The sequence below is a fragment of the Camelus bactrianus genome, chromosome 12, assembly GCF_048773025.1.
Source record: "Camelus bactrianus isolate YW-2024 breed Bactrian camel chromosome 12, ASM4877302v1, whole genome shotgun sequence".
Taxonomy (NCBI): domain Eukaryota; kingdom Metazoa; phylum Chordata; class Mammalia; order Artiodactyla; family Camelidae; genus Camelus; species Camelus bactrianus.
The window spans coordinates 58,059,801-58,086,294 of NC_133550.1; the positions used below are offsets into that span (position 1 = coordinate 58,059,801).

At 45.7% G+C, this 26,494-nt stretch overlaps 1 protein-coding gene and 1 non-coding gene across 7 annotated transcripts in view; both read right to left on the bottom strand.

Annotated features, from left to right (window-relative positions):
• Window positions 1–26,494, bottom strand: part of LARGE1 (LARGE xylosyl- and glucuronyltransferase 1) — a 491,734-nt gene that overhangs the window by 41,732 nt on the left and 423,508 nt on the right. For all 6 annotated transcript variants that reach the window (XM_074375446.1, XM_074375448.1, XM_074375447.1 and 3 more), the window contains one exon: window positions 5,502–5,657. In XM_074375446.1, coding sequence (XP_074231547.1) covers window positions 5,502–5,657 — 156 coding nt within the window. The remainder of the gene's footprint in view (window positions 1–5,501; window positions 5,658–26,494) is intronic.
• LOC123616058 (U6atac minor spliceosomal RNA) lies at window positions 14,686–14,810 on the bottom strand. The gene has a single exon (XR_006723906.1). It is a non-coding gene; the product is annotated as a U6atac minor spliceosomal RNA (small nuclear RNA).

A 26,494-nucleotide genomic window follows, 5' to 3' on the forward strand; every position in this document is an offset into this window, starting at 1 on the left:
CAAATTGAGTTTAGTGCGCTTTGGTTACTAAGGAAGGGCGTGCACTTTAGCCAGATTCCCATCCATCTGGGAAAATATAAAACATCTGTAATGACATACATGTGAATGGTTTGACATTTAAAAAGGTAAGCTTCCTTTACCTGGAAAGTTCCCTGAGGTGGAGCAAGGGAATTTTATTATCTTGATGATAAAGCAGCCCTTTATAAATACAATGCTCGGGGAGGGTTACAGGCTTCCGAACAACACACTGAATGAAAGCATGCTACCCTATCTGCTGGGCTGGTGGGGACCATAGCGGGTGTCCTTATTTTTCACTGTTCCGAAGGACAGGACTCGGATGAATGGATTCTTTCCAGAAGGGAGGACTGCACCTCAGCACGAAGAATCGGTTAACATCTGGAGCTTCCCAACAGCGTAGTTAAGCTGTTGGAGGTGGTGAGCTCTCTGTCTTTGGGAAGATTCCAGCAGAAGCCAGATGCAAGCCTGTTAGGGAGGCTGTAGGAGGATTTTTGCATGGATGAGGAGGTGGAGGATATCCGTGATTATCCAGCTGTGTTCTGTGGGGTCCCAGGGCTTCTTGGATTTGCCTGAGGGGGCTGGGATGCTGAGGAAGCGGGAGGGAAATGCTCATGCATGGCATTCTAGCCTCCAGTGCTCCTCCAATCAAATTATAGCAACTAATGCCTATGGGATGCTTGCCGTATTCCATAGACTAACTCACTGGTCCTAGAGAGAGATGCCCAGACAAACTATGGGGCAGGAGAGGCCAGACCCCATCAGCGACTGTCATTCTGCACCACAGTTGGAGCCTGAGTTCTCCCAAACAAAACCATCTCGATTTGGAGCAAGGCTCAAAAATGGAGTCTGCTCCTTACTGAAGAGTTGAATCCCCTGACTTCCTGATCTTAGGCCTCCCATTCTTTTCTTTTTTCTTTTCTTTCTTCCTCTCTCTTCTTGGCATAAAGGCCAACCAAATGGCCTCTCCCCCCTACTCGGAGTCTCCTAATTGTGGGGAAACCTACCTGGCATTGTTGGATCCAGAGCAAGTGTGACAGCCCCTCCCACGTTTTAGACACAGATTTCTAAGTGACTCTGCCAAGCCTTCCCAGAAAAAATTTTTAAAAACTGAACACCCATTTGTGGAACAACGGATTATGATCACACAGGTCGGGCAATGTGGTTTGTGGAAAAAACCCAACTCTGTGAACGCCGTGTTCCTGGCACCGAGTCCCATTTTTGGTGATTTAACATAAGTTATCCATGAAGCATTATGATACTGGCATTGCTGTCCCCGGTTATTTATCAGATGGTGAGGCTGGGGCTCAGAGCATTCACGTGACTTCTCTGAGGGCCTGAGTCCAGTATGCCCCGAGGCTGGGGTGGGCCGGGGTGCTCCAGGACTTGGGAAGGTGGGTAGGGGGAGCCTGGGATGTACACAGTGGCACAGGAAGGTGGGGGTGGGGGCTGAGTGTCAAGGGGAGGGTGTTTGGGAGGACGGCTGCGGTGAGCCTCCGAGAAGGCTGCTCTCCTTCACGGGCCTGCGGTACCCAGACATGCCCTCCCACCATCTCTGACACTGGTTTGCGGCAAGCCTCTTCTGCAGGGCCTGGGCCAGCCTCTAATTCCAACCACAGCATCCTGCACAGCGCCCGGCAGATGACTGGCTTTCATGCCTGCCTCCTGAGCACGTAAATGCAGCCACAGATTCCGAGAAGGACCCCGGAAGACTTCTCCCCTCTGATGACCCACCAGGGAAGTGGATGAGTCATTTCTCAAGGGATCTCCCCAACCCCCTGTAACCATAAGTTTGTCCTCTATGTCTGTGAGTCTGTTTCTGTTTTGTTAAAAATGTTCATTTGTGTCTTTTGGTGTGTGTGTGTGTGTGATTCCACATATAAGTGATATTATGTGGTATTTTTCTTTCTCTTTCTGGCTTACTTCACCTAGAATGACAATCTCCAGTTCCAGACTTGGAGATATTACCTACCATATATAACATAGATAAGCAAGAAGGTCCTACTGTAGAGCACAGGGAACTATATTCAGTATCTTGTAGTAACCTATAATGAAAAAGAACATATGTAGGTATATGGATGACTGAAACACTATGCTGTTCACCAGAAATTGACATAACACTGTAGACTGACTAAACTTCAATAAAAAAAAAGATTAAAACAAAAAGGGGAGAGTCCGCTTCCTAAGGTCCTGAGCAGTGCACCCCAGGAACTCACCCATAAGGACAGTAACTGACAGCATCACCCTGCAAGGCTTTTTATTTGAGCCTCTTCTGTGGGTGGGGTGGGGGGAGCAGGAAAAGAGTTTATATTTAATGTTTGGGAAAAACGTGCTGAATGTGCACTCCAATATTGATGATGATGATGATGACAAAGACTGATCTGAGTAAAGAGAACTGATGGGAAACCCAGAAGGACACAGTGTCTGTCGAGACCTCTAAGTGCTTCCCGGAATCGGAGACAGAGGTCAAGTGCTTAATGGTTTTCTTGCCTCTACTGTCAGTGGTAAAGAAGGGCAGGTCCCAAGGAAGGCATGGAGGGTGATGCGGAGAAGGGTCGGAGCCAGAGAAGACTCCACTGGGACCCGGGGGCCAAATGACAGACAGCAGGGGTGGCTGTGTGACCAGTCATCCTGATAAAGGGCCAGGTGGGTGTGTGCCTGCACAGCTTCCACACACGCCCTCCCCTGCCACTGGAGCCTAAGAGAATTTCCCTGACACCTGAGATAAGAACAGTCATAAAACAAAATTCTGACTCTCTGATCCACTTCCAGGCTCTGCCCAGTCTGCCTCCTGCCTACCTGCTGCTCAGCATCTCCCATGCTCCTCCCTCCCCACCAACCCCTGGGCACACAGGCCACCCTTCAGTTCTTCACTTCCAACCTGCCCTGCCTCAGGACCTTTGCACCAGTGACTTTCTCCACCTGAAATGTACTTCCTTTGCTCTTCCCCCGCCCCCCGCTTTACTGATAAAATATTACACACACTGAAAACTACTTTGGGAATTTGGACATATGTGTATACTCATGTTACTATCACCACATTCACGGTGATAAACATATCCATCACCTCCAAAAGTTTCTTTCTTTTTTTTTTCTGGTAAGACCACTTAACATGAGATCTACCCTCTTAAAATTTTTTAAGTGCACAATATCCTATTAACTATAAGTGCTATGTTGTAGAAGAGATCTCTGGAACTTACTCATCTTGTATCCTGTAACTTTGGACCCACTGACCACAACTCCCCATTTCCCCTGGTAGCCCCCACTCTGTTGCCTACATCTATCTGTTGGACTATTTCCAATGCCTCATATATGAAGAATCACACAGTACTTCTCCTTCTGTGACTGACTTACTTCACTTAGCGCCATGTCTCCCAGGCCTATCCATGTTATCACAAATGGTAAGATTTCTTTCTTTCTTAAGAGTGAATGATAATTCATTGTATGTGTGTGTATATATATGTATATACATTTCCTTTATCCATTCACCTGTCAATGGATACTGAGGTTATTTCCATAGCTTGGCTATTAAGTATACTGCTGTACCATGGATGGACCTAGGGATGATCATATCAAGTAAAGTAAGTCAGACAGAGAAAGACAAATATCAAATGGTATCGCTTATATGTGGAATCTAAAAAAAAAGTTACAAATGAACTTACTTGCAAACTGGAAATGGACTCACAGACAGAAAACAAACTATGGTTACCAAAGGGGAAAAGGGTGGGGATAAATTAGGAGTTTGAGATTAACATATACACAGTATTATATATAAAATAGATAAACAACAAGGACCTACTGTAGAGCACAGGGAACTATATAGAGTATCTTGTGATAACCTATGATGGAAAAGAATTTGAAAAAGAATGGATACACATGTCTGTGTAAAACTGAACCACTCTGCTGTACACCTAAAACTAACACGACACTGTCAGTCAACTATACGTTAACAAAAATAAATTTAAAGAAAAGAATACTGCTACAGTGAATATGAAAATGTGGATATTGCTTCAGGATCCTGATTTCAATTCTTTAGGGCATGTACCCCGAAGCGGGATTGCTGGATCATACGATAGTTCTATTGTGAATTTTTTGAGGAAACTCCGTACTGTTTTCCATAGCAGCTACACCATTTTACATTCCACCAACAGCACACAAGGTTCCAATTTGTCCACATCCTCGCCAGCTCCTGGCATCTTTTGTTTTTTTTTTTCATAATAGCTGTCTTAACAGGTGTGAGAGGAGATACCACACTGTGGCTTTGATTCGCATTTCCCTGATCTCCTCCTCTTCCAAGGCTGTCTCTTTCTTATATCTGGGTCTCAGGTTAAGTGTCACCTCCTCAGAGAAGTCCTCCCTGACCCCTGAAACCAGCTGCTCACTAATATGTCACTATATAGCAATTGCCACCTGCTGATAATTTTTCCTATAGTTCGTCTAGTTATTAATTGTGTCTCCCTCACTGGAATATCCACACCATGAGAGCAGGGACCATTGTCCTTTTTCACCTATGAATCCTCAGTGCTCAGAATGAGGCAGCCTTCAGTAAATGTTTGTTGACTGACTGAATGAACCAACTACTTCTGTATCTAATACTGAGGGTCAAGAAAAGGGCAGGGAGGAAATATTTATCAAGCCTGTAACATATGGCAGATGCTGAGCTAGGTGCTTGACATGCAATTTCTCACTAAAGTCTCAGAACGCCCCTATTACAGTTTTTTCTTATCTCTATCCGACAGTTGAGGACACTGAAGCACAGAGAGGTTGAGTAACTTGACCCAGGACACACAGGGGGAAACTGGAAGAGATTAATGGCAAACCTGGGTCAGCCTGACCCCACATGCCCTGCATCGTTCACTGTAGTGTCCTCCTTCCCCACATCCTGCTCCTCAGAACTTCAAATCAGTCTCAACTTTGCTCTTACATGCTGTGTGCCCATGAGCAACCTGCTTAACCTCTCTGTGCATCAAATAAGATATAACACATGAAAAAATTCTAAACAGTGGTGACACAGGACAACACAGTAAATGTCAGCTATGCCTGTGACCACTTACCTAACACGTTCTTCACCCATGCCAACCCCTAATGGAGCCAGTTACTTGTGAAAATCTTTTTGTGCCACCCCATGCACTGACCCTGAACCCCGGGTCTCTCATGTGGGTGCTGTGTCCCCAAAGACCTCAGAGACTCCTGGCTGGGGAGAGACACTGTCTGCTCTTCCACTGGTGTTTTCGCTCATCCTGACTCCTCTGCTTGGAAACTCCCTGCTTACTTCACCTCGTCTGGGCGCAGCAGACCTCCTCTGCATCCACAGTGATGAGCACGGAAGTGACCTGCTGGTGTGCCCGGCCCCCCCACGAGACGGCGGGCTCCCAGGGCAGGGATGGCATCTGGTAGGAGCCTGGGGTGTAGCCTGGAGTACGGGGGGTCCCCAGCAGACCAGCAGACAGGCCGCCCCTGCGTGGCCGAGCCCCAGGGCCACTTACGTTTTCACTGTTGACGTCAGCCTCGCTGGGGCAGCCGAACAGCTCCCGGCGCAGGAGGTTCCCGTCGTACTCCAGGAAGGTCAGGTAGAGGTTGCGGAAGAACTCCACGTGCTTGTTCTTCACCCGAAGCTTCTTGGGGGAGTTCCAGTGAATGACCTGGCAGGGTGATCAGGAGGCGGTCAGGCCGGGGGGACCTGGGTTGGTGGGAAGCCACAGCTGGGCACTGGTCTCAGTGCTCTTTGGGGGTTGCTCATTCATTCATTCACTCACTCACTTATTCAACATTTAGGCTAGAGGGGTTTAGAGCCAGGGACGCTAAGGCCAGACTGCCTGGGGTCAAATCCTGGCTCTGCTCTAGACAGTGATTTACTTTGGGGCAAATTACTTAATGTCTCTGTGCCTTGGTTTTCCCATCTGTGAAATGGGAATGGTAACAGCTCCCACCTAGGCCAGTGCTTAAGCTTTGATCTCTCAGCCCCAAACCTGCTTGGTGACGCTGAAGCCAGGATTCTACAAACTCTGCTTCTGCTTTGCTAGTCACTCCTTGTTAGATGCTGCCAACGGGGCCACGAGAGGGAGACAGAGTCTGGAGGAGGAAAAAGGATCGCACTCCTGCCTGTTGCTTCCTGTTCCCGTGAGCATCTCCCTATCTCCTTTCTTCCCGCTGGCAGCGAAACCCATTCTGCAGTTTTCCCAAAACTGAGAACCTGCATCATGGTCTTCTGTCCCCCCGGCCAGTGCTGCTGCCCCTGGAGCTGCCTGCTGATCCTGCCTCAGATGGAGTGCGGGTTCCAGCCCCACGCTGTAATAATCATAATCCCCACCTCCTCCCTCTGTTCCTTCAGCTCCAGGGGTGGGAACTGCTCCTTGCAAATTTTCTATTTTTGCTGTTACAGTTACCAAGTGAACACTTCATGTCTAGTTACCATTTTCAAAGATTAAATTCTCTGTTCAAATAATTGGTATGGTTTCTGCCACCAGTCTGACTGACGGATGCACTGTCTCACAGAGCGCTGCAAAAAATCAACTCATCAATACACGTAAAACATGTAAGTAGTGCCTGGCATAGGATGAGCACTCCATACATGCTGCCTCCCACTATTAAGTGCCTGCAGTCTACCGAGCTAGGAGATGGCCAGGGGCCCCTGTTGGCAGTGTCTGCCCTTGGCAGGCTCACGGTCTGCTGGGGAGACACGTCCCTAAACAGGCGACAGAAGGCAATCGTGGAGGGAGGGTCAAGGAGAAGTGGCGGTTCTAGGATGCTCAGAAGGTGATGCCTGTGCTGGGGCTTGAAGGACCAGCAGGGGCTTCCTGGGGAGACCGGGCCTGGCCGGGGTGGGTGGGAGACGTAGCTGGGGAGATCCTGGCCCCGGGACCATGTTCTGAACTCAGATTGCATCACTGGGGATTTTTAAGGAGGGGGGAATGAGTAACTCTGGGTTTTAGGAAGATTTCTCTGATTGTAACAGTGAGGATGGGAGTCGTGGGGAGGGAGAGCCCAAAGTGGGGCCCAGGACCCCAGTTCTGAGTCAGCGGTCATGTCCAGGGGGCGGTGCTCACCCCCTTGGCTGGGGAGTCATCTCTGAGTGGACTGCCTCTTGTTCCACACTGTTTTATGCCCACTGTCTTCTTTTAACCCTCACGATGACCCCAATGGGGAATGCAATTTTAAAGATGAAGAAACTATGGAGAAGGAACTTGCCCAGGGCCACAAAGCTGGTAAATGCTGGAGGTCGGATTCAAACATAGATCAGAATAAATCTGATTCAAAAGCCTTCTCTTCTCTGCTCTGCAGAGAACAGGAGAAACCAGGTTCTGAAGACTTCTGTCTCATGCTTAGTTACACTACAAAAGGGGCAACACGGCTGTCCCCCCGCCCCCTCGGCTCTCCCCCCCGCCCCCTCGGCTCCCCCCCCCCCCCGCTCCCTCGGCTCTCCCCTCGCCCCCTTGGGGCCCCTATGGCCCTTACTCTCTCCTCCCAGGGTGGGAGGGAAAGCCTCTCTGACAGTCCAGGCTGAGGAGGGGAACTGGGCGTCCAGAGCCTCCTGGTGCCTCCTTCAGCCTCACTCTGTCTGTGGGAGCCTGAACAGGGCCTGCCATCCAGAGAGAGGTCTGAGACCTATGTCCCTCTGCCCTCTCTCCGGGTCCCAGGGACGTGCGGCAGTGACGGCCCTTGAAGCCAGCTGGGTGAGCACTGCTCTGTAAGACCAAGGCCCTCTCTCAGGGCAGAGTGAATAGTGGGAAGCCTATCGGGTCCAAACCACACCCCAGCTCTCCCGTAATCAGCGATGTGGCAGGCGAGAATTCTACCATTGAACCACCAATGCTAGCGACGGTGGAAGAGCAGAGCAAGAACCCGGGACATCAGACCAGCCGAGGTTTGAATCCCAGCTGTGCTCCGCGTGCGCTGGGTGCATCCCTGGGCACTCTGTTGCTTTTCCTGGAGTCCCTATTTCCTCACGTGCAAGGTAGGGTCATAACCCTCACCTTCACAAAGTGGTTAAGAGAGGGTAAAACAAATGCTTGGCGCATGGCCTGCAGGTCAGGGGGATCCCATCTCTGTGGGCGCTCTTCCCCCTCAAGGATGGGGTTTTCCAGGCTTCCCCCCATCAGCCTGTACCACGTGTGCTCTGCCTCCTTTCGCTCCTGCCTGCAGGAGGTCCACTGCCACAGTGGGGAAGGGAGCAGGCGTCGAGCACTCAAGAGAGGGCAGAGAGGGCCGTCGGATCCTCCTTGGACCAAGGCCACTTCGCAGCATTTGCATTTCAGGGAAGGATGACCGTACAAGGGTGTGATTCTCTTCCTGAGCCCTTGGAAGGGTGCAAGAGGGAAGGGGAGAGAGGACTCCCTGCGAATACACCCGAGCCAGGCAGGAGAAGGTGCTGGGCCACGCATTAAAATAATTGCATGTGAGCTGGTGTCACTCACACCCCGTGGGGATCACATCTTTGCTGGGAAAGATTCGGTGCTTGCCAAGTGCTGAGGCAGCAGGCTGGCTGATGGATGTGCTCCTGACTCAGGGAACCTGGACTTCTTTGACAGGGAGAAGCTTAAACTAAGGGGAAGTCAGAGTGAGCCCATGGGTCCCCAGACAAACAAATTGCACACAAATCTGCCAGGCACTCTGGAGACACTGTGTCATTAAATGCTCCAAATGAGCCCATTTGAATTTCACTGTCCATTTTACAAAGATGGTACTTGGCACGCCCATATATGTCACAGCTGGGAAGTTGCAGAGCGGAGACCCAAAGCCAGCTCTGAACCCGAAAGCTCAGGTTCCTAACCACTCTGGTGTTCCGTGTCAACGGCTGAGCACTTCACAGACAGGAAGAGGGAGGTCTGCAGGGGAGAGAGAGGCGGCTTGCCCAGGATCACATGGTGAGTGTGGGCCAGGCTAAAGCTGGGAGGACGACGCAGCTCTCCTGGTGCTCCCCGCCCGCTCCAGGCATCTCTGATTCCACTGCGCCTCAACAGGCTATGTCTGCCTAGGGATCTGGGCTTGCGTCTCGCCTACAGGAAAATGCTGGGGTTTTACAAAAAGCAGCAAAGGTTAAAGGAAGGTAGGGGGAGAGGGTGGCGGGGTCACTGGCAGACCAGGGGGGCTTTTGGAAAACCCTATAAACCTGGCTGTCCTGTGACAGATATGCCCACTCAAAGTCTATTAATGTATATTCAGATTTACCTTTTCCATCTCGTTTTTAATCATCATGACATAGAACACTCCATCCCCCTGTGCTAGGCTCTAGAGAAGTCAGTAAAAACTATTGTTTATCTAATATCCATTATATGCTAGACATAGGCAAGGATTGTTGTCGTATGTGTCTGTGTGTGTGTTTTCGTATTCAATCCTCAAAATAACCTGCTAGGGTTGTTTCTATTTTCACCTCCGTTTTACAGACGATATAATCAGGGTCATTCAGTGAGCAAGCAGCCAATCTGAATACAAAATCAGGCCTCTTGTGCTCCCAAATCTTTTTCTTTCTACCACATCATTCGTTCATGCAACAAATAGTAGAATGAGCACCGGTCACGATGTGCCAGGCACTGGCAGGGGCTGTGACTGCCAAGATGAACACAGGAGAGCAAGACCCTCTTTCTGGAACTGACGACTGAGGGGAAGAGGCAGATGCTGAAAAACCATCCGATTTCAATTATAAGTATAACGTGTGCTTTTAAAGTGATGGTCAAGAGAAGTTGTTGGTGATTGTCTCTGGGCTGGGCTACTGCAGGTGTAGACAAACCAAGGCCCAGAGGGAGAAAGCAGAGTGCTTCGAGGCACAGCACAGGGGGACGTCGTGCCCGGCTCTGTCTCCCGGGGCACTGCCGCTCCCACTACACCACAAGCCTGCCTCTGAGAAACAGACTCAGCATTAAGATGGCTGATAATTTGATCAGTGCATGTCTGACTGCTGAGAAATGTCATTTCCTGGTCCCTCGAGGGACAGAGTCACCCATCATCGCTGGCTTGGGGGCAGCAAGCTGGTGGTGCAGGTGACATATACTGACAAGCTTTCACATCGAGATGGAGTGAAGATGGGAAGGTGCCTGAAATACATTTTCTCAAGGAGCTGGGAAGTACATGTGAGTCTATGAGGCTGGTGATGAAAACTGGTCATAACTTATTCCACTGGCTGGGACACATTAGCACAGGAATCATAATAATAATTATTATTAATATTAGCAGGGAACATATATTGGATGTTTGCTCAGTGCCAAGCACTGCTCCGAGCACTTCATCTGTCAAGCTCATTAATTCTTTACTCAATACTACCAGTGATGTCTTCATTATCCCGTCTTCCAGCTAAAGAAAGTTCAGCAAATTGCCCCAAGCTATACAGCTAGAAAGTGGGAGAGTCAGGATTCGAACCCAAAGAGGGAGAGGCATTAGGAATTTCTCTTGTTTTTCCCAGGTCTGTAATCATCAAATGGCTCTGTTTATAGCAATGAACATGAGATTTTCAGAAGATCACAGAACAGGAATGAAACCTACTCTCTCCTCCCCAATACAGGGGCCGCACCCACCCCTGGGACAGGAAGGCTGCCAGGTGTCTTAGGACTTCTCAGATACACGGGCTGAACCTCCAGCTTGGAAAGAAGCACAGAGGGAGGCATCCAGGTTGCATGGCAGGTGGGCTGCAGAAGCTGCCAGGCATCAGGGCCCCCAGGGGTGTGATCTGATTGGATCTGAAATATCCGTAAAGACTGAGTATATGTGCAGACCTGGAGTCAGCCTGCAATGAGCCTGAGAAATTGATGGAAATTGACTACTGTCCAGGAAACTTAAGCATCATCTGGGAAGACAGCAGAAGCCAATGTGATTAAAGGAGAAAAAAGAAACTCTGTCACCCATCAAGGGTGAAGGAAAAAGCATTTCAAAGACAGAAACAAGACCTTGGTACAAGGACAAGGCTATGGGAAGAGTTGAGCCAAAACTTTGGCTTCTAAAGTACTTGGAACCCAGTGGATTCATAAAAATAATTCATACTGCAAAAGTGCTAAGAAATCAGAACCTGTGTGCAGGTGTCAGGTGAATAAGAAAATGGAGTTTATGTGTTCCAAATGCCTGAGATAAGAGATATTTGGGAAATGAGTGTGTGTCTCAAGACCTCCACTGACTTTCTTGGCTCATAGAATAAACTATCCTTCTTAGACTGGCAGCGAAGCCTCTTGCAAACTGGCTCCCACCTACAATTCCAATTCTAACTTCAAGCTAAAAGAACTTTCTGGCATTTCTTGAACCTGTCTTCCATGACTCAGTGCTTTTGTCTGTGCCTTTCCCCCTTCCCTGCCCCCTAGAATATCCTTATTTCTTCTGTACCACATGAATGCTTGCTGAGCTCAAATGTACTTCTTTTGTAAATCTTTATATGATCACTCACGCCAGAATGTTGCCTCCCAGTATGTCTTTCCACCCTATTCTTCATTACTAACAGAGCATTAACTTTGTAGTTGCAAAATCTCTAGCCCCTGTGAATGGTTCACAATGCATTTAAGATCCCAGCAATCGTGATGCTTCTATGCTCTGATTTCCCAGACTCCCTTGAAGCTAGGGGTGGCCATGTGACCCAGGGTTGCTCAAAAAGACACATGGTGAAGTATATATTTGATTTCTTAGTCATGAGGTTCAGATAAGGCACTCTCTTCCTCCACCCTACTTATTTTTCTGTTGTGAACAAAGATGTAATGACTGGAACCATGACAGCCATCCTGTGACTATGAGGGAGAGGTCAATATATTACTGATCTATAAATCAATTCTATAGCCACTTACTCTAGAACTCTTAGCTAAGAAATTCAAAGCCCCTATTTTATTGCAAACCACTCCAAATTGGGTTTTCTGATTCTCATTGTAAGCATTCCTCATATAACAGCTGAGGCAATTGCTGGGCCCATTCTCAGAGCTCTAAACACTCTTGCACTTAACTCTATTACAGAACTCATTGCATGCTCTTGTAATTATTTATTTACATGCCTGTATCTGGCAGCATTGGGATGTGACTTTCTGGGCTGGCGGGGACCCGGACTTATAATTCTTCCTGAGTGCAGTACGCCTGGCAAGTAGTTAGTATTCAATAGCTGCCCTTTGGTTCAAGAATGGAAATCATGATGATGACATTCTTAATAATCCTTACATCCTGTCTGTCTACAGCAAATCAGTTATAAAAGCCCTATTAATGTGGGCTCTAGGATGGAGAAACACATTCCCCCTTTCTTTCTGTAAGGGCCAGTTTGTCATTTTCTCTTGAAGGAGTTTGAGCTTCCTCTGCTCTTCCTTTGTTTCATATTTCAAGGAGAAGGACAATAGACTCACAGGTCCCTTTCCTTGTCACCCTCAGGATTACGATGCACAGTAGAAAGGGATGACAGACACGCCTACATCCCAGCTCCTGCTCTTATCTGCTCGGTGGCCGGCACTTTGCTGCCTAGCATCACAGAGATGGTCCTTCACCTATAAAAGGGACATGACAGCAACTGCCTTGCCATTTGTGGTCAAGACCAGGGCTAATGTGTTGATGGGCATGATGGCATTTCACATGTGCTCATTAAACTGCAAAAAATTCTGGCTTTAGACTTCATGAGACCTTACCGACTAGGAAGTCTGGATGAAAACAGAGAAGGAAAGAGGAAGAAAAAAGAATTTAAATGAGGGACTGCAGGTGTGGCAGCCCAGGGCAGAAGGGGAGGATGGATACTGACAGCACTGCCTAGAGGGGACACCACGCCAGGGGCAGGCACCTCCTGGCTGGACCTCAAGGAGAGGCCTGGAGGGGACTGTTCAGGAAGGTAAGCGGTATGGAGGGTTAAGACACTAGGCAGAGACTGGAGAGCGCTAACAGGCAGGGGAGTGAGGCAAATCTCCCCCTCGCTTCTTCCCAACTCGGTCACCCAAACAGCCTAATGTATTTGAACCTCTATTTTCCATCTGTTAAAAGGAAACGCTGATAACACCTGCCTCAGAGGCTCAACGAGACGAGAGACGTAAAGGCTTTCAGCACGGAGCAGACTGGCGTTCAGCATGCGTGGGTCTCTGGAAAATACACAGTCCGTTCCCATGGGCTCTCCTCCAAAATGACACTGTCTCTCAGTCTGTATTTAAAACCTAGACTGTTGGTTCCCTGAATGCAAGACCTGTGTCTGTCCCGCTTGCATTCACAGTGACAGGCGTGGTCAGTGTTTGCCGACTGCCAGCGGAATCCACTCCACTTTTTCCCTTCTTCATCAACTGCTAAAGATTCCATTCTACATCACTCCCTTCTCCTTTCCCACCCCTGACAATTACCAGGGAGCGGCTATTAAATAAAAACAGTGTCCCTGATGCTCAAGACTTCAAGCCACAAATGCCCTGGGACCCTTTGCCTCCTTTTACAAGGGTTCCTGTTGCTCCTTGGTTTTTACAAGTTCAACGGGGAAAAAAAAAAATTCCCAGACAAAAATGCATCATTACCTAGGAAAGAGGAAGAAAACAAATGCAAGTCAGTGATGATTTAGTTCCCTCATCTGGAAAATAAAGAGACTTAGGCCAGTGCATGCATCGGAAGCCCTGTCCTATAGCCTGTCATTTTTTGCTCCGTCATCTGTAACATTTCTCATTTTTCTCTGCCTGAGGTGGTAGAGGTTGAGGAGAGGAAAAAATTGACACCAGGAAAATGGAATCTCCAATAACACTCAGGGCTGGGAGGGTCATGCATCTGAGAAGACTCAGCTCTACTTTCCCATGTTCAATGTTTTGGGGTTTTTTTGTTTTTCTGTAAGATGGGGGTAGCAATCAATTTGAACTGGATTCTGGTACGTCTGAAGACTTCCTGATGGACCTCTGAGAGAAGGAAGTGGGAAAGTGATGCATTCAGCACAAGGACCATCCATGAAGCTGCCTGATGGTCATCTGACCTATGGGCGGTAGCAAGCCCTGTGTGCTTCCTCTATGGCATGAATTACCAAGACTCTAGTCACTTTCACAGAATCCCCACAGGGTCCTCCTGGGAGTGTCTCCACTGATCTCTGGACACGGAGGACAGAGGGAAGTGGGTTCCATCTCGAGAGATCAGCATGGATTTCTTAGCTGAGGGATTCCACCAAGGCTGCTTGATAAGCCAGTTTGGCGAGATGTCAATAACATCCCTGGGGGGGTGGGCACCCTATGACTGCCTGCTTGGAAACTCCTGCAAAGGCAGCTGGCTTCCAGGATCCCAGCAGGCACCTTCTGTAGGGGCCTAATGTCGCTTTTCTGTGCACCGTGCACCTCTCCTTCACAGAACCAGACCCTGCCTTCCTCCCGCAATTCTAACAGGGCTATCGGTCAGGCCTAACCTGCCAGAGCTCGGGCACAGGACTCAGGCTGACCAGTGAGTCATTCCTGACCATTGTGGGCACGCGTCCCATGAAGGGTCCACAGAGTTGTTTTCCAGAGTCGCTGCAGGCAAGAGAGTCTTTCTCTTCAGTGTGAGATCATGTGTCCTACTCTTTTTTTTTAATTGAAGTATAGTCAGTTTACAAGGCAGTGTTAATTTGTGGTGTACAGCACAGTGGTTCAGTTACACATATATATGTTCCTTTTCATATTCGTTTTCTTTATAGGCCATTACAAGGTATTGAATACAGTTCCCTGTGCTCTACAGTAGGACCTTGTTGTTTATCTATTTTATATATAGATATATATATATCTACAAATCTCGAACTCCTGAACTTAAAAACAATGGTTAGATGCCACGAGGTAGGTGCAAAGCCTTAACCGTAGGCATGTTGTCAGGCCCAAGGGCCTCTTCCATCTTTGTCAAGGGGAGTGCTAACCTTCTCTCCTTTCACACAGCACCCTAGTCACTTTTACATGACCTGGCCTAGCTTTCTTCACAGCACGTTTTATTGCCTGAAATGCCCGATTTGATCACTTGTTTCCTTGTTTGGTATCTGTATCCTGGACTAGAATGTAAGCTCAGGAGAGCGGGGCCTGCACCGGCTGCTTCCCTACATTCAACCAGTACTTGGAACAGTGCCCGGCTCACAGCAAGAGTGCAAGTGTGCATATATGTACCTGCTGGATGACGAAGCTCTCCCTACTGGCTGGGGGGCTGCCTGAAGTCACCCCGCTGTGACAGAGAACAGCAGAGGCAGCAAGAAAGAGAGACAGAGAGAGAAGGAGAGAGTGAGGGATCTGAGCACCCAGATCTAACTGTGCCAATGCAGAGGGCAGGATACAGAGCCCTCACATGCTGACATGGACTGGGGCATAAAGGTGCCTGGCTATGTTTGTATCTACTGTAGTGCATTTACTAATATGACTTAATAATAATAATATATAACTAAAATAAATGTCACACATTGCACCCAAAGTGCAAAATAAATACACATGAGTCCACGGGGCTATGAATAAATGATTTAAGAAATAAATATAAATAGGGGAAAGAGACAGAGAAGAACCCCAACAATATGTGTCACTTCTACCCCCTCCCCAGGAAGTGAAGCTTAACCTCCTCATTTCAAGTGTGGGGTGGATATAGTGCCTCACTTCCAGAAAAGGAAGTAGGAAGGGAAACACAGTAACTTCACAGTGTAGAAAGAAGCCTGGAAAACACCCCCTTAGCGAAGGAAAGATGGTTGGTCAGCATCCTTAGTGGTACCGTGTGTGAGGCCAGGTCCTTGCCAGTGGGGTGTGATGGGGAAGGCACTTCACTACTGAGATATTCTTCCCCCAAACCCAAAACCTCAGTCTAGCCATGAGAAAATATATTGGACCAACCACATTTGAGGGACATTTTATAAGCTGCCTGACCAGTGCACAACTCGGAACTATCAAGGTCAGTCATGGAAAACAAAGAAAGACCGAAACTGTCAGAGACCAGAGGAGACCAAGGACGCAGGAAAAGCTGGGGAAATGCGGCTAGAGCCCAGTGCTGAGGAACAGCGACCCACCGATGCTGGTTTGTCAGTTCTGGGAAATTCGCCATCGTTACGCAAGATGTTAACATCAGGGGAAACTGGATGAGGGGGATGTGCGACTCTGTGCACTACTTTTACAATTTTTCTGCAAGTGTAAAATTCTTCCAAGTACAAGTGTATATTAAAAACAACAGCAAAAAAAGAGTTCTACAAAGGGATGACAGACGGAGAACGTTAGTAACACAAGCTCATGTGGCCAGCAAGGCGGCAGTTCGGCTGACGCCTCTGCTCCTAACACGAGCTCTTCCCAGGCTACACCCCCACGTGTAGAAATGCCTATCTAATTCGATCTGACAAGAAGATGGTGGAAAATACTAAATTCTCAAGACGATTTCAGAAATGGATGTACAACCACAACTGTTACGGAAGAACTTCACCCCAAGTGTGTATGATGCCTTGAGATGTTACTTAATGTCAGTACAGAGATGCATGATTGGCAAGATATTGAAAAACAAAGCACCCAGAATAGGAAGACAAGCCTCCACCGATTTTTGATGACGTTTCAAGTCTTGGCGATAGCCAGTCTTGAACTTTACAACGTCTCACTAAACCCCGTGAAAAAGAGTTTTGCGGTCTCTTTGGAGATTTCATACATCAAAACGAAAGATAATAAAATTGAGTAAGGAAAACACTGGTTTTTCCTGCCCTGGCAAGAACGGCTGGGAAAATGCACAAAGGATAATGTGCTAACAAACGAACTAAATTCCTCTGTCAGCAGATATTGTGGGAAGAGTCCTAGAAAACAAATGATGAAAGCCTGAAGAAACTAGTATCAGAACAAATCACATGGGAGATTTGCTATAGACTTAAATCGGAAAGTACAGAGGATTCGTCATCTCATGACGTTTGCAAGATTCTGTTTAGAAAATGAAATCCACAAAGGACATCTTTCCAATGAGCAATAAAGAAAAGATGTCCTGGAGAAGTTATGTTCTGAGCAGTGAATTCCTCCTTTAATGATGGTAACGTTTTATGGAGAGTGCAGATGTGGAAGCACTGAAGGTACAGTTGCTTTAACTGGAACAACAAAAGGGTTCCGAGAAAGGTCACAGAGGAGGCACCTCGTACTGAATTCCTTTACTGTATCACCGATAGGCAAGTTTGCGAGGAAACACTGGAAGCCACAGTGTATCAGTACTATTAGATGTCACAGATTTGGTTAACTTTCTGAAGACAAGACGGAAAATATCATAGGATTTTTACAATACTTTCTAATGACATGAAGAATGACACTGAAAATCTTCTGTCCAACAGACAGCTTCGCTGGTTAACTCATGGCAAAGGACTCACAATACACGGCATACGCAAAGATGATGTATGCAGTTTGTTACGGAAAAATGGTTCTTGGCGGCAGGCTATCTCATGCTTTTAGAAAACAAAAATTCACACCTGAATCTGGATCCTTCAGTGCAAGGGTCATGAACAGAAAACTAACTACTTTTAGAATGAACCTGTGATACAGATGGAGCTTTTAGGAAATAAATGTTTGAAATCGTTTTCATCATTATTAGGATTTTGAGGTAAAAAAACAATGTTTGCTACCAAAACCCTCATTTCCGCATTCTTCAAAACTTCAGGGGTTGATGTCTACGATAACCAAATATTGCTTAATTGGTGCTTTTCTTTCTCCAAATCCTTTTCTTCTTTCTAGAGCCCAGATTATTGAGGAAAGGGTGTCCTACAGCGGGCTTCTAAGAAGCCTGTCCCACAAGGCATGCCATGACCACAGGTCACAGGTCTGTGTGCTGACATGGAGTACGTGGGGGAAATGGGGAGAATCAATAAAATTGCTCAGATTTCCTTGCTGCAGGACTTCAGAATATGGTATATGGCAGAGTTTATAGTACACAGAACTCCCCTCTCTCCATCCCCTCTCCAGCTCCCTCTGTTTTAATGAAACCCATTAACAGTTCTTAGAACTGCTTGGACACATGCTCCACCAAATGCTACTGCCAGGCAAATTTTCCAGAGCCATCACCTTGCTTCTAGGAATCTTGTTGATGTTTCCAGGAATACAGGCATCTGAGCTCCATCAGATATGCGTCATAAAGCCAGTGATGGATAACTCAAATCAGTAACACCCGAAGAAGATAAGTTCCAAAAATTACCAAATGAGCCAAGAACGAGTGAGTGTTGAGAAAAGACAGAAGACTAAAGCTGAAACCACCCAGAGTCCCCTCCGCGGGGCGGGCCATTCTCCAGCACAATGTGTGGGCACAGGACTATGCGCGACATGCCAGTGCCTGACCTTGGGAAGCCACCTCCCTCTTCCGGTCCCTGTTTCCAGTCTGTGAAATGAGAGCATTAGCATGCACAAGGAAGAAGACCCCTTGTCTACGTGTTTTGCCTACCAGCTGACTGAAAATTACCCCGAGAGACTGAGCGGGGACAACCCTGATGGATGATTAATAATAACACTAGGCTTAATTCACGTTTCATAGCCTGGAACTAATGCATCACCTCTTTTGATCTTTGCATCTCCTCTGTTGAGTGGTGATCACTTCCCTGCTTTTCAGGGGAGGACAAGGTGAAGAGAGGTTAAGTAACCGAATGACAGCCCTGCAGCCTGGCGCACAGTGGGTGCTGTGCAGTTTGCTGGGAGATGGGCGATCCCAAGGCATGAGCCGCAGAACGACTGGTGCCAAAAGACAGGCTACTTGGACAGAAGCCAGCTGCCTCATATTTAATCCCGGGACTCCTCGGGTTTAGCAACCGCAGCAGAGACAATAAAACACTTAGAGCCCTCGGACTTGGGTCACGCGATGAAATTAAACAGGCACTGGCCTGAAGGAAAGAGGGGTCTAGTTGGAAGGTGGTAATTCTAGATTTTAGCTCTTCTCCCCCAAAGCAACTGTTTTTTTCTTCTTCCATCCATCCTAATCCTCCAGGATCAACCTTACCATTCATCATTCTTATTACCCTCTCTCTGGTTTCCCCTGCCTCATTTCTCACTGCAGCAGGCATTTCTAAGGCATGCTCGGTATGCAAATTCACGGTAGCCCCTCATCTTCCTCAAAAGATGCGGAACCTGACACCTTTTAAGTATTATAAAATGTTTTAAATCTTGAGTTATGCGCTACTCCGCTTATGCAAATGCTACAGATTGCCTCCAGGAACATACATCATTTCCCCCCACACGGATGGCATGTTTTCTCTTGCTTTCTCTTCTCTCCTTCAGGGTTTTTCTTTTCCGTGCACTCAGTTCCCAGTCTGTGAATGGATGGCAGTCAAAAATTCAGCCTTCGCACCTGCTGCTTAAAAATCAAACATTCTTTCGAGGAGATAATGTTATATTAAGGGTCTCTGTTCTGGGGTTAGCCCTTGAAAACCCATTTAATTTCAATAGGGCTCATATAGAAGAAACCTATAGAATCATTACCTCCCATAAGACGAAACCCTGGGAAAATATATTCTGGTGGGAACTCAACCCCATGTCAGAAGAAAGAGCTCTGGACTTGGAGTAAGACAGACAAGCGCTCAAATTTCAGCTGTGTGATTCTGGGCAAGGAAGTGACAAATCCAAATGATTCTTAATTTTCTGACTTATGAAACAGACTGAACAATATTCACCTCGTGAGTAATCTTTTGTAAAGATCAGGTGACGCCACATTTGGAACTTCATCCCTACCCAGTCTACCTGGAATGCTCCATTTCATCCTTTGAGGTCCTGGCCCCAGCTTGCTTCCCCTGAGATGTGTTTCCTGTCCATCCCTGACAGGGATTGGTGCATTTGGGCAGGTGGTTTTGTAGCAATGGGGTGGACGCCGTTGCTTGCCTACCCAGCCCCCGGTTCACTCTTTCTAACTTGCATGTGAGTTTCCACCCCCTGATCTCCAGGGGCATGTTGGGGAGGAAGAGGGGGAGGACTGGGGAGAGGAGCAGCAAGCGTGTTTCAGGAGTGACGTGAGGGCAGAAGAGGGTGAATAGTGAGTTTCACCCTCAACCTCCTATAGAACCTCCTATCATACTTCGGTCTAAACCCGGGTCCTCTTCCTGCTGTCAGCCCCCTTCACTTCCCGACTTCACAGCTCTTAGCAGGTTGCATTGGGATTTTCTGTTTCCTTACGGGTTAATTCTCAATAGCCTGTGATCTTCCCGAGGGCAAGAACCATGACTTACACAGCCCTAGGCTCCACTGACTCTTACAGACCCGAGGATGGACCCCTCTGCTTGCCACATCCTGGCCACTGCCCAGCCTTTCTGCCCAGAGCTTCCTTTTCTAACAGTCTGCAGAAGACTCAAGGGCCAGGGCACTGCTTTCTGGAATCTCTCCCAATCTCCTTCCTCTAAGCCAGCACACAGCTCCTTTGCTGGTCTCCTGAGTCTGTGCTCCTGGTGAAGGAATAAAAAGATGCTCCTTTGGGTCCTTCTCTTTTAATTTAAGACTCCGCCAGGGAAGGCTGAGTCATCCAGCTTTAGGATTGAAGAGATAAAAATGAAGGTCTTTGCAACATGAAAGACCGAGGTAAAGTCAAGTGCATTTCTCTGGCGCACTCAAGGGGCCTGGCTGAGAATGGGGCCAAGAATAATGGCTTCCATTTTATCGAGAATTTTGTAACTGAGCCTGAGAGGTTAAGTGATTTACTCAAGTCCTTCAGCTGGTAAGAGGCAGAACTGTCATTAGAATTTACAGGATGGCTTGGCTCCAGAAGCCTGTAATTTTGGCTCCTGCCTCCTCAATGAAACCACTTCTCCCCTTCCACGGTCTCTTAACCAACCTATACTTAGCACGGAGTTCTCGGCCGACACCCAGGGCATGCTAGATGCCCGAGGTGGGCAGACTCCTCTGTAGCAGGAAGTGGGATCACAACTGAGCTCCATGCTACCAGGAGGGAGCTGTGTTTGTTACCAGATGGGTTTTTATGCCACCTGTCCTTCAAACATAATCAGAAATGTAATGAAATAGTCTTTGAATTAGGTGAGAGTTGCTATTTCCATGAAAGGCAAGCTAAACGTTCTGGAACAACTCGATAAAAAGAAGTTCCTAAAAAAAAAAAAATTGGCTATCGGATTAGGCATGGTCGAGAGGACTATGAAAAGGGAAATGCAGGACTGTCCTTCAGTTGCTTTGTGAGAGCCGTTAAATTCTTGTTCGGCTGGAAAGGGCCCTGAGAACCACAGAGGAGGCATGAGGAGAGAGAGCCGTAAGTGTTCATACGGTACAATCTGCAGACAAAAAGACCTGGCTCTGGATTTGCCCCCAAAGACAGGCCAATCAAGGTTAACATATTTTTAGGATTCTTGCTTACGCTGACATTTTCCATCAGCTGACCCAGCGCAGGTCCCTCTGGGTCCCGCAGGTGGGTTTCTCAGGTTGGCTACCCTTTGGAGCAACAGAGCATGAGCTGATGGAGAGCAGAGTTCAGGCACCTCTGGATTCTCCCTAGGGAGGAACACAATCCGCCAGCAAAGAGGAGGCTCCTCATAGATGCTGAGCACCAGGAATGAAATAAGATAAAGGACAGGAGGAAGAAGAGAAGGCAGACAGTAAGAAGAAAAAGACAAAGATACACCTTGACCTGGAATCTGAAGACCAGGTTGCCCTGGAGGGACTGACAGACATGCTGTGTTCTTGGACCAGCCCTTCAGGCTCCTTGTCAATGTCCAGACCCTGACAGGACCCAGAGGGTGGGGCTCAGGCCTGCTAACCTCCCTCCCTCGTCCCTTAATCCTCGCCCCACCTCCAGGGCAGTTCCCCTTTTATACAGCGCCTGTATTTTAGGGTTCTGCATCAGATTTTGTTAGATAAGATTTTAGTGGGTAAAATGATCTCTGGATTCTTTTTTAGGTTTATCTACAAAGATACAGATCAAACTTGGTTTAACTCTTATCTTCACGGTTTTGCCATTTGATGGAAATTCCTCTACTTACACAGAGAACAGGCTGCCAAAGAGAGTCCACTGATTATGTTGTTGGATGGGTTCAAAGTGACATCAATTAAGCAACCCTTAAGCGATGCCAAAGAGGCACAGCCACCTGCTGCGCCAACGCGTAAGCTCTATGGGACCGATAGTTTGTCTGTTCAGCCTCCTGTGGCATCACTGGGGCCTGTAACGGTGCCTGGCATACAGTAACCACTCAGTAAATTCGGGGGCATGAACACTTCGGCGTGCGTGTGGTGGGCGATGGGACTCACACTTGGAGACCAAGTTCTGTCGGCATCTACAAAAGCTGGAAGTTGGAAGTTCACAAATGAGGAGTCTCCTCTCATTTATGATGCTTCTTCTTTCCCTTTTTGTAGCTGCCAATTTAGAGGCTCTCAGATGTCATGCCAAATCTCCTGGCTTATGACTGGTTTCTTTAGTGGAACGCACACTAATTCTCCTAAGAACAATCAATTTCACAAGACACTTGCCAAGGTCCCTCCACCACCACTCCCAGTTTTTTTTTTTTATTACAATAAAATATACATATAATATACCATTTTAAAGTGTATAGTTCAGTGTCCTTAAGTACATTCACCCTGTTACGCAACCATCACCACGAGGCATCTCCGGGACTTTTTCACCATCCTAGACTGAAACTCCCCACCCTAGTAATCTTTATTCTACTTTCTCTGTCCATGAACTTGACCATTCTAGGTATCTCATATAAGTGGAATCATACAATATTTGTCCCTCTGTGTTTGGAGTATTTCGCTGAGCACGTCTTCAAAGGTCATCCCTGGTGTAGCGTATATCGGAATTTCCTCCCTTCATAAGAACCTGCCGAGGTTTTTAGTTGCACTGATTATTGTGGCAATTTTTTGTTTCTATTTTTGATATGGAAATGAGACTAGAAAGTTTAAAAGCCTTCTGTGCCCCTGCCTAGTCAAACAAGGTCATTTATTATGAGGACACAGGGCCTGGCTTCAATCTGTCGCCATTTGCCCCCAGAAAGGCATCCGCCTCTCAATGTTCGACCGATTACATCCAAACCCCAGACTGTAAAACAGGTACTCCTTCAATTTTATAACACGGTGCCAAAGTGTTCTTCCAATTTGCTTGTTTCCGCTCACACGCCTGTCCACAGTACAGGAGGGTTCCTAGTGGTAAGTGAGACTTGATGGTACCACCCTTCCAATTTGGTGGATGCGAAATTATCTGTGGTCTTAATTTTCACTTCCCTGATTAACAAAGAGGTTGCACATCTTTTCAAGTGTTTGTTGGTCATTTTCTCTGTAATTCTGTGAAATGACTTTTTGTCTTTTACACATTTTTCTTAATAATAATAAAGAATTTTTCTATACTTTGTTTACTAGTCCTTCGTTAGTTGTTTGTTGAAACTTTTCTCTTTTTGATGCCACTTTGATGGAGTTATTAATTTCACTGTGGTTTAACTTACTGAACTTTCGCTTACAACGTATGCTTTGGGTGTCTAAGTTGAATAAATTCTTCCCTATCCTGAGGTCATAGGCTAATTTCCTAATTTTTAAAAGGTGTTTAATTTGGCCTTTCACTTTTAAGTCTCTTATCGATCAGGGTAAGTTTTGTGCGTGTGTGAGACAGGGACCCATTTTCATTTTTTCAACATAGATAATCAGATGTTTCCATACCATTTAGGGAAAATTGTACCCTCTCTCCAGTGGCCAGCAATGCCACCACTGCATACTGCAAATTTCCATCAGTGTGTGGGCGCCCTTGGGCTCTCCACTCTTTTCTTTTAATTATTTAGCACAACCCTAAGCAAACGCTCAGCCAAAGTTTGCTGTAGGTTTTCAGAAGATACTCTTTATAAGAGTTTTTGTCACAGATGAATATCTAATTTTATCAAATAATTTTCCTGCGTCTATTTAGATAATTATATGGTATTTCTCCTTTAAACCCTTAACATGCTAAATGACACTTGTGGATTTTTCAATGTTAGATCACCCTTTGTCTTTCCTGCAATAAACCCGACTTGGCCATGATGTATTATCTATTTTACACATGGCTGGATTCGGTCTGCTAATATTTTGCTTAAGATTTCTGCATCAGTATTTATGCGTGCGACAGGCCTGCAATTTTCCTTTCTTGTAATCTCCTTGTCTGGTTTTGGTATCAAGGATATCCTGGCCTCATTGAATTAGTTAAAAAGGTTCTTTTCCTATTCTTTGGAAAAGCTGACTTAAAATTGGAAATATCTTTTGATTAAAAGAAACCAGTAGAATGTCTCTCTTCTCACTATCTAGAGCTTCTGTCTTCTTTGGAAGAAGGTTTAATGACTAGAAAATAATCCAGACCTTGTATTTTTTTTTTCCTGAAGTCAGTTTTGGTAAATTACACATTTCTAGGAATATGTTCCTTTCACCGTTTTCAAACATACTGATACAATTTTGTTCACAGTATTCTCTTATTCTCTCCTATAATTCTGCTTTCTCTCTTCGATCGAAAGTTCCACAAGTGAGAGACATGTGTTTGCTTTAGTCTTTGTTGTATTCCTAGAACTCAGAAGAATCACTGGCTCAGAAACATTTAGACAATGAATAATGTATGTCTCCTGATTGATTTATTGGTGAATTCGCTTGCTTTTTCTCAATGAGTCCCGCTGTAGCTTTGTCTGTTTCATGGTCCCTTTTGAATTTGTTGAAGAATTTGTTGATCAGTTTCTGTTCCTGTCTTATGTTTTGCCTCTTACTTTCTTTGAATTTATTCTAATGTTCTTCATATATCATTGTAAGTTATAAACTTGGCTTCTTAACTTGCAGGCTTTCTTTTAATATAAGCATTTAAGGCTGTCAGTTTCCCTGTATGTTCCTTTCATTCTACTAATTTTGACATGTACTGTTTTTATTTTCATTCAGCTCTAAGTACTTTTCGGCTTCAATTTTGATTTCTATTTAGAACCATGAGCTACTTAGTATAATTCTTTGAAATGTACTGAGACTTGTTTGACGGTCTAGCACGTGGTTTTCAATAAACATCCCGTGAGAGCTTAAGAAGGCCATATATCTCTGTCAGGCACAAAGTTCTTTATTTGTCCAATAAATCAGAATTTTTAACTGTGTACTTCAAATCTTCCATATTTTTAAAATCTTTTTTTTTTCATGTTTGATCTTCCAATATTTGAAAAGAATATGTTAAAATATTCTACTAGGATAGTAGAACTGTCAGTCTCCCTCTGGAGTTGTGTTCAGCTCTGCATATATATACACGACAGTGGGACATGCACACGAGTTTATAACTCTTGTATCTTCTTGGTGAACTTTTTGTTTTTAAGTCGTGACCATCTTTATACCTATCAATGCTTCGTCTGTATCAAGATAAGTTACCCAGTTCTCTTTTGGATGATAATTGCCTGATATTCTTTTCCCACAATTTTACCGTCAACCTTTCTAGGTTGTTTTGTATCAGGCATGTCTCTTGCAGACAGCGTAGTTGGATACCGTTTCCTATCCAATCTGACAACTTATCTTCTCACAGGCAAAATTAGTTTATTTGGTTATTGATATATTTGGACTTAAATTTATCATTTTCATTTCCCGTTTTCTATTTCCCCCTACTTTTCCTATACGTTTATTTGTTTTTTTTTCTTTTCTTCTATTATAGTTTTTCTTTTAAATGATTGAGGTATTTTGGTTGGTTGTTTTGGTTTTTCTTATTCTATTCCACCCTGTCCTATTTTCCAATTCTTTTAGATCTTAACCTTGAAATGTTAGCATGCATAGCTAGCTTAGCAGCTAATATCTTATCCCCCTTTTCAACAAAACAATGATTTCAAGAGTGAAATCTTCAATTTAATTCTCATCACTTCCCTCCTGACTTACATGATGTCACTGTCTGACATTTTAGGTACAACCTTTGTAAACCCCCAAATTATATTATTACTATTATTACTACTATCGCTACATTTAGAAGCTGTTCAGAGTTCCAACATATTTCTAATTTGTTTGTTAGACATTCCTTCTTGAAACAAGAATCATTTCCCAAAGGATTCCAAAGTACATCGTTTGGAAGTTTTTTTGCATAAGTTGGTGGTAAATTTTCTTTATTTCTGCTCATCTAGGTCCTCTTCTCTCATGCTTGAAAGACTGTTAGTTTAGGTATAAAACTTGTTGTTATTGTGTCTGAGCATATTAAAGATGTTTTTCTACTCTTTTCTGGCTTCCACTGCTGCTGCTAAGAACTCTCATGATGCACATGGAATTTTTTTTTTTTTTTTGTAGATAATCTATCTTCTCTCTCTGGCTATTTTTAAAATAATTTTTCTTTAAGGTGCTGTAATTTCACTACTATGGGTCTAAAAATGGCTTTCTCTTTATTGAAACTGCTTGGGAAACACAATTCTTCTTGTATCTATGAATATCTTCAACAGTTCTGAAAAATTTCCATTCACCATCCCATCCAATGATGACTTGCTTCCAATTTTCTCTATTATCTCCTTCTGATAATCTAACTAGACATATCCCAATATCTTAACTTCTCCCTGTTCTTCCATCTCTTTCTTTTTTTTTTCAGTGTGCTGTGTTTTGGGGAATTTCTTCAGCTCTCTCTTCCCATTTACTAAATCTCTCTTCAGCTGGGTCTAATCTACTGCTTAACACATTCATTTAATTTGTAAATTCAGTAATTATATTATTCACTTCTAAAAGTCCTAGTTGAT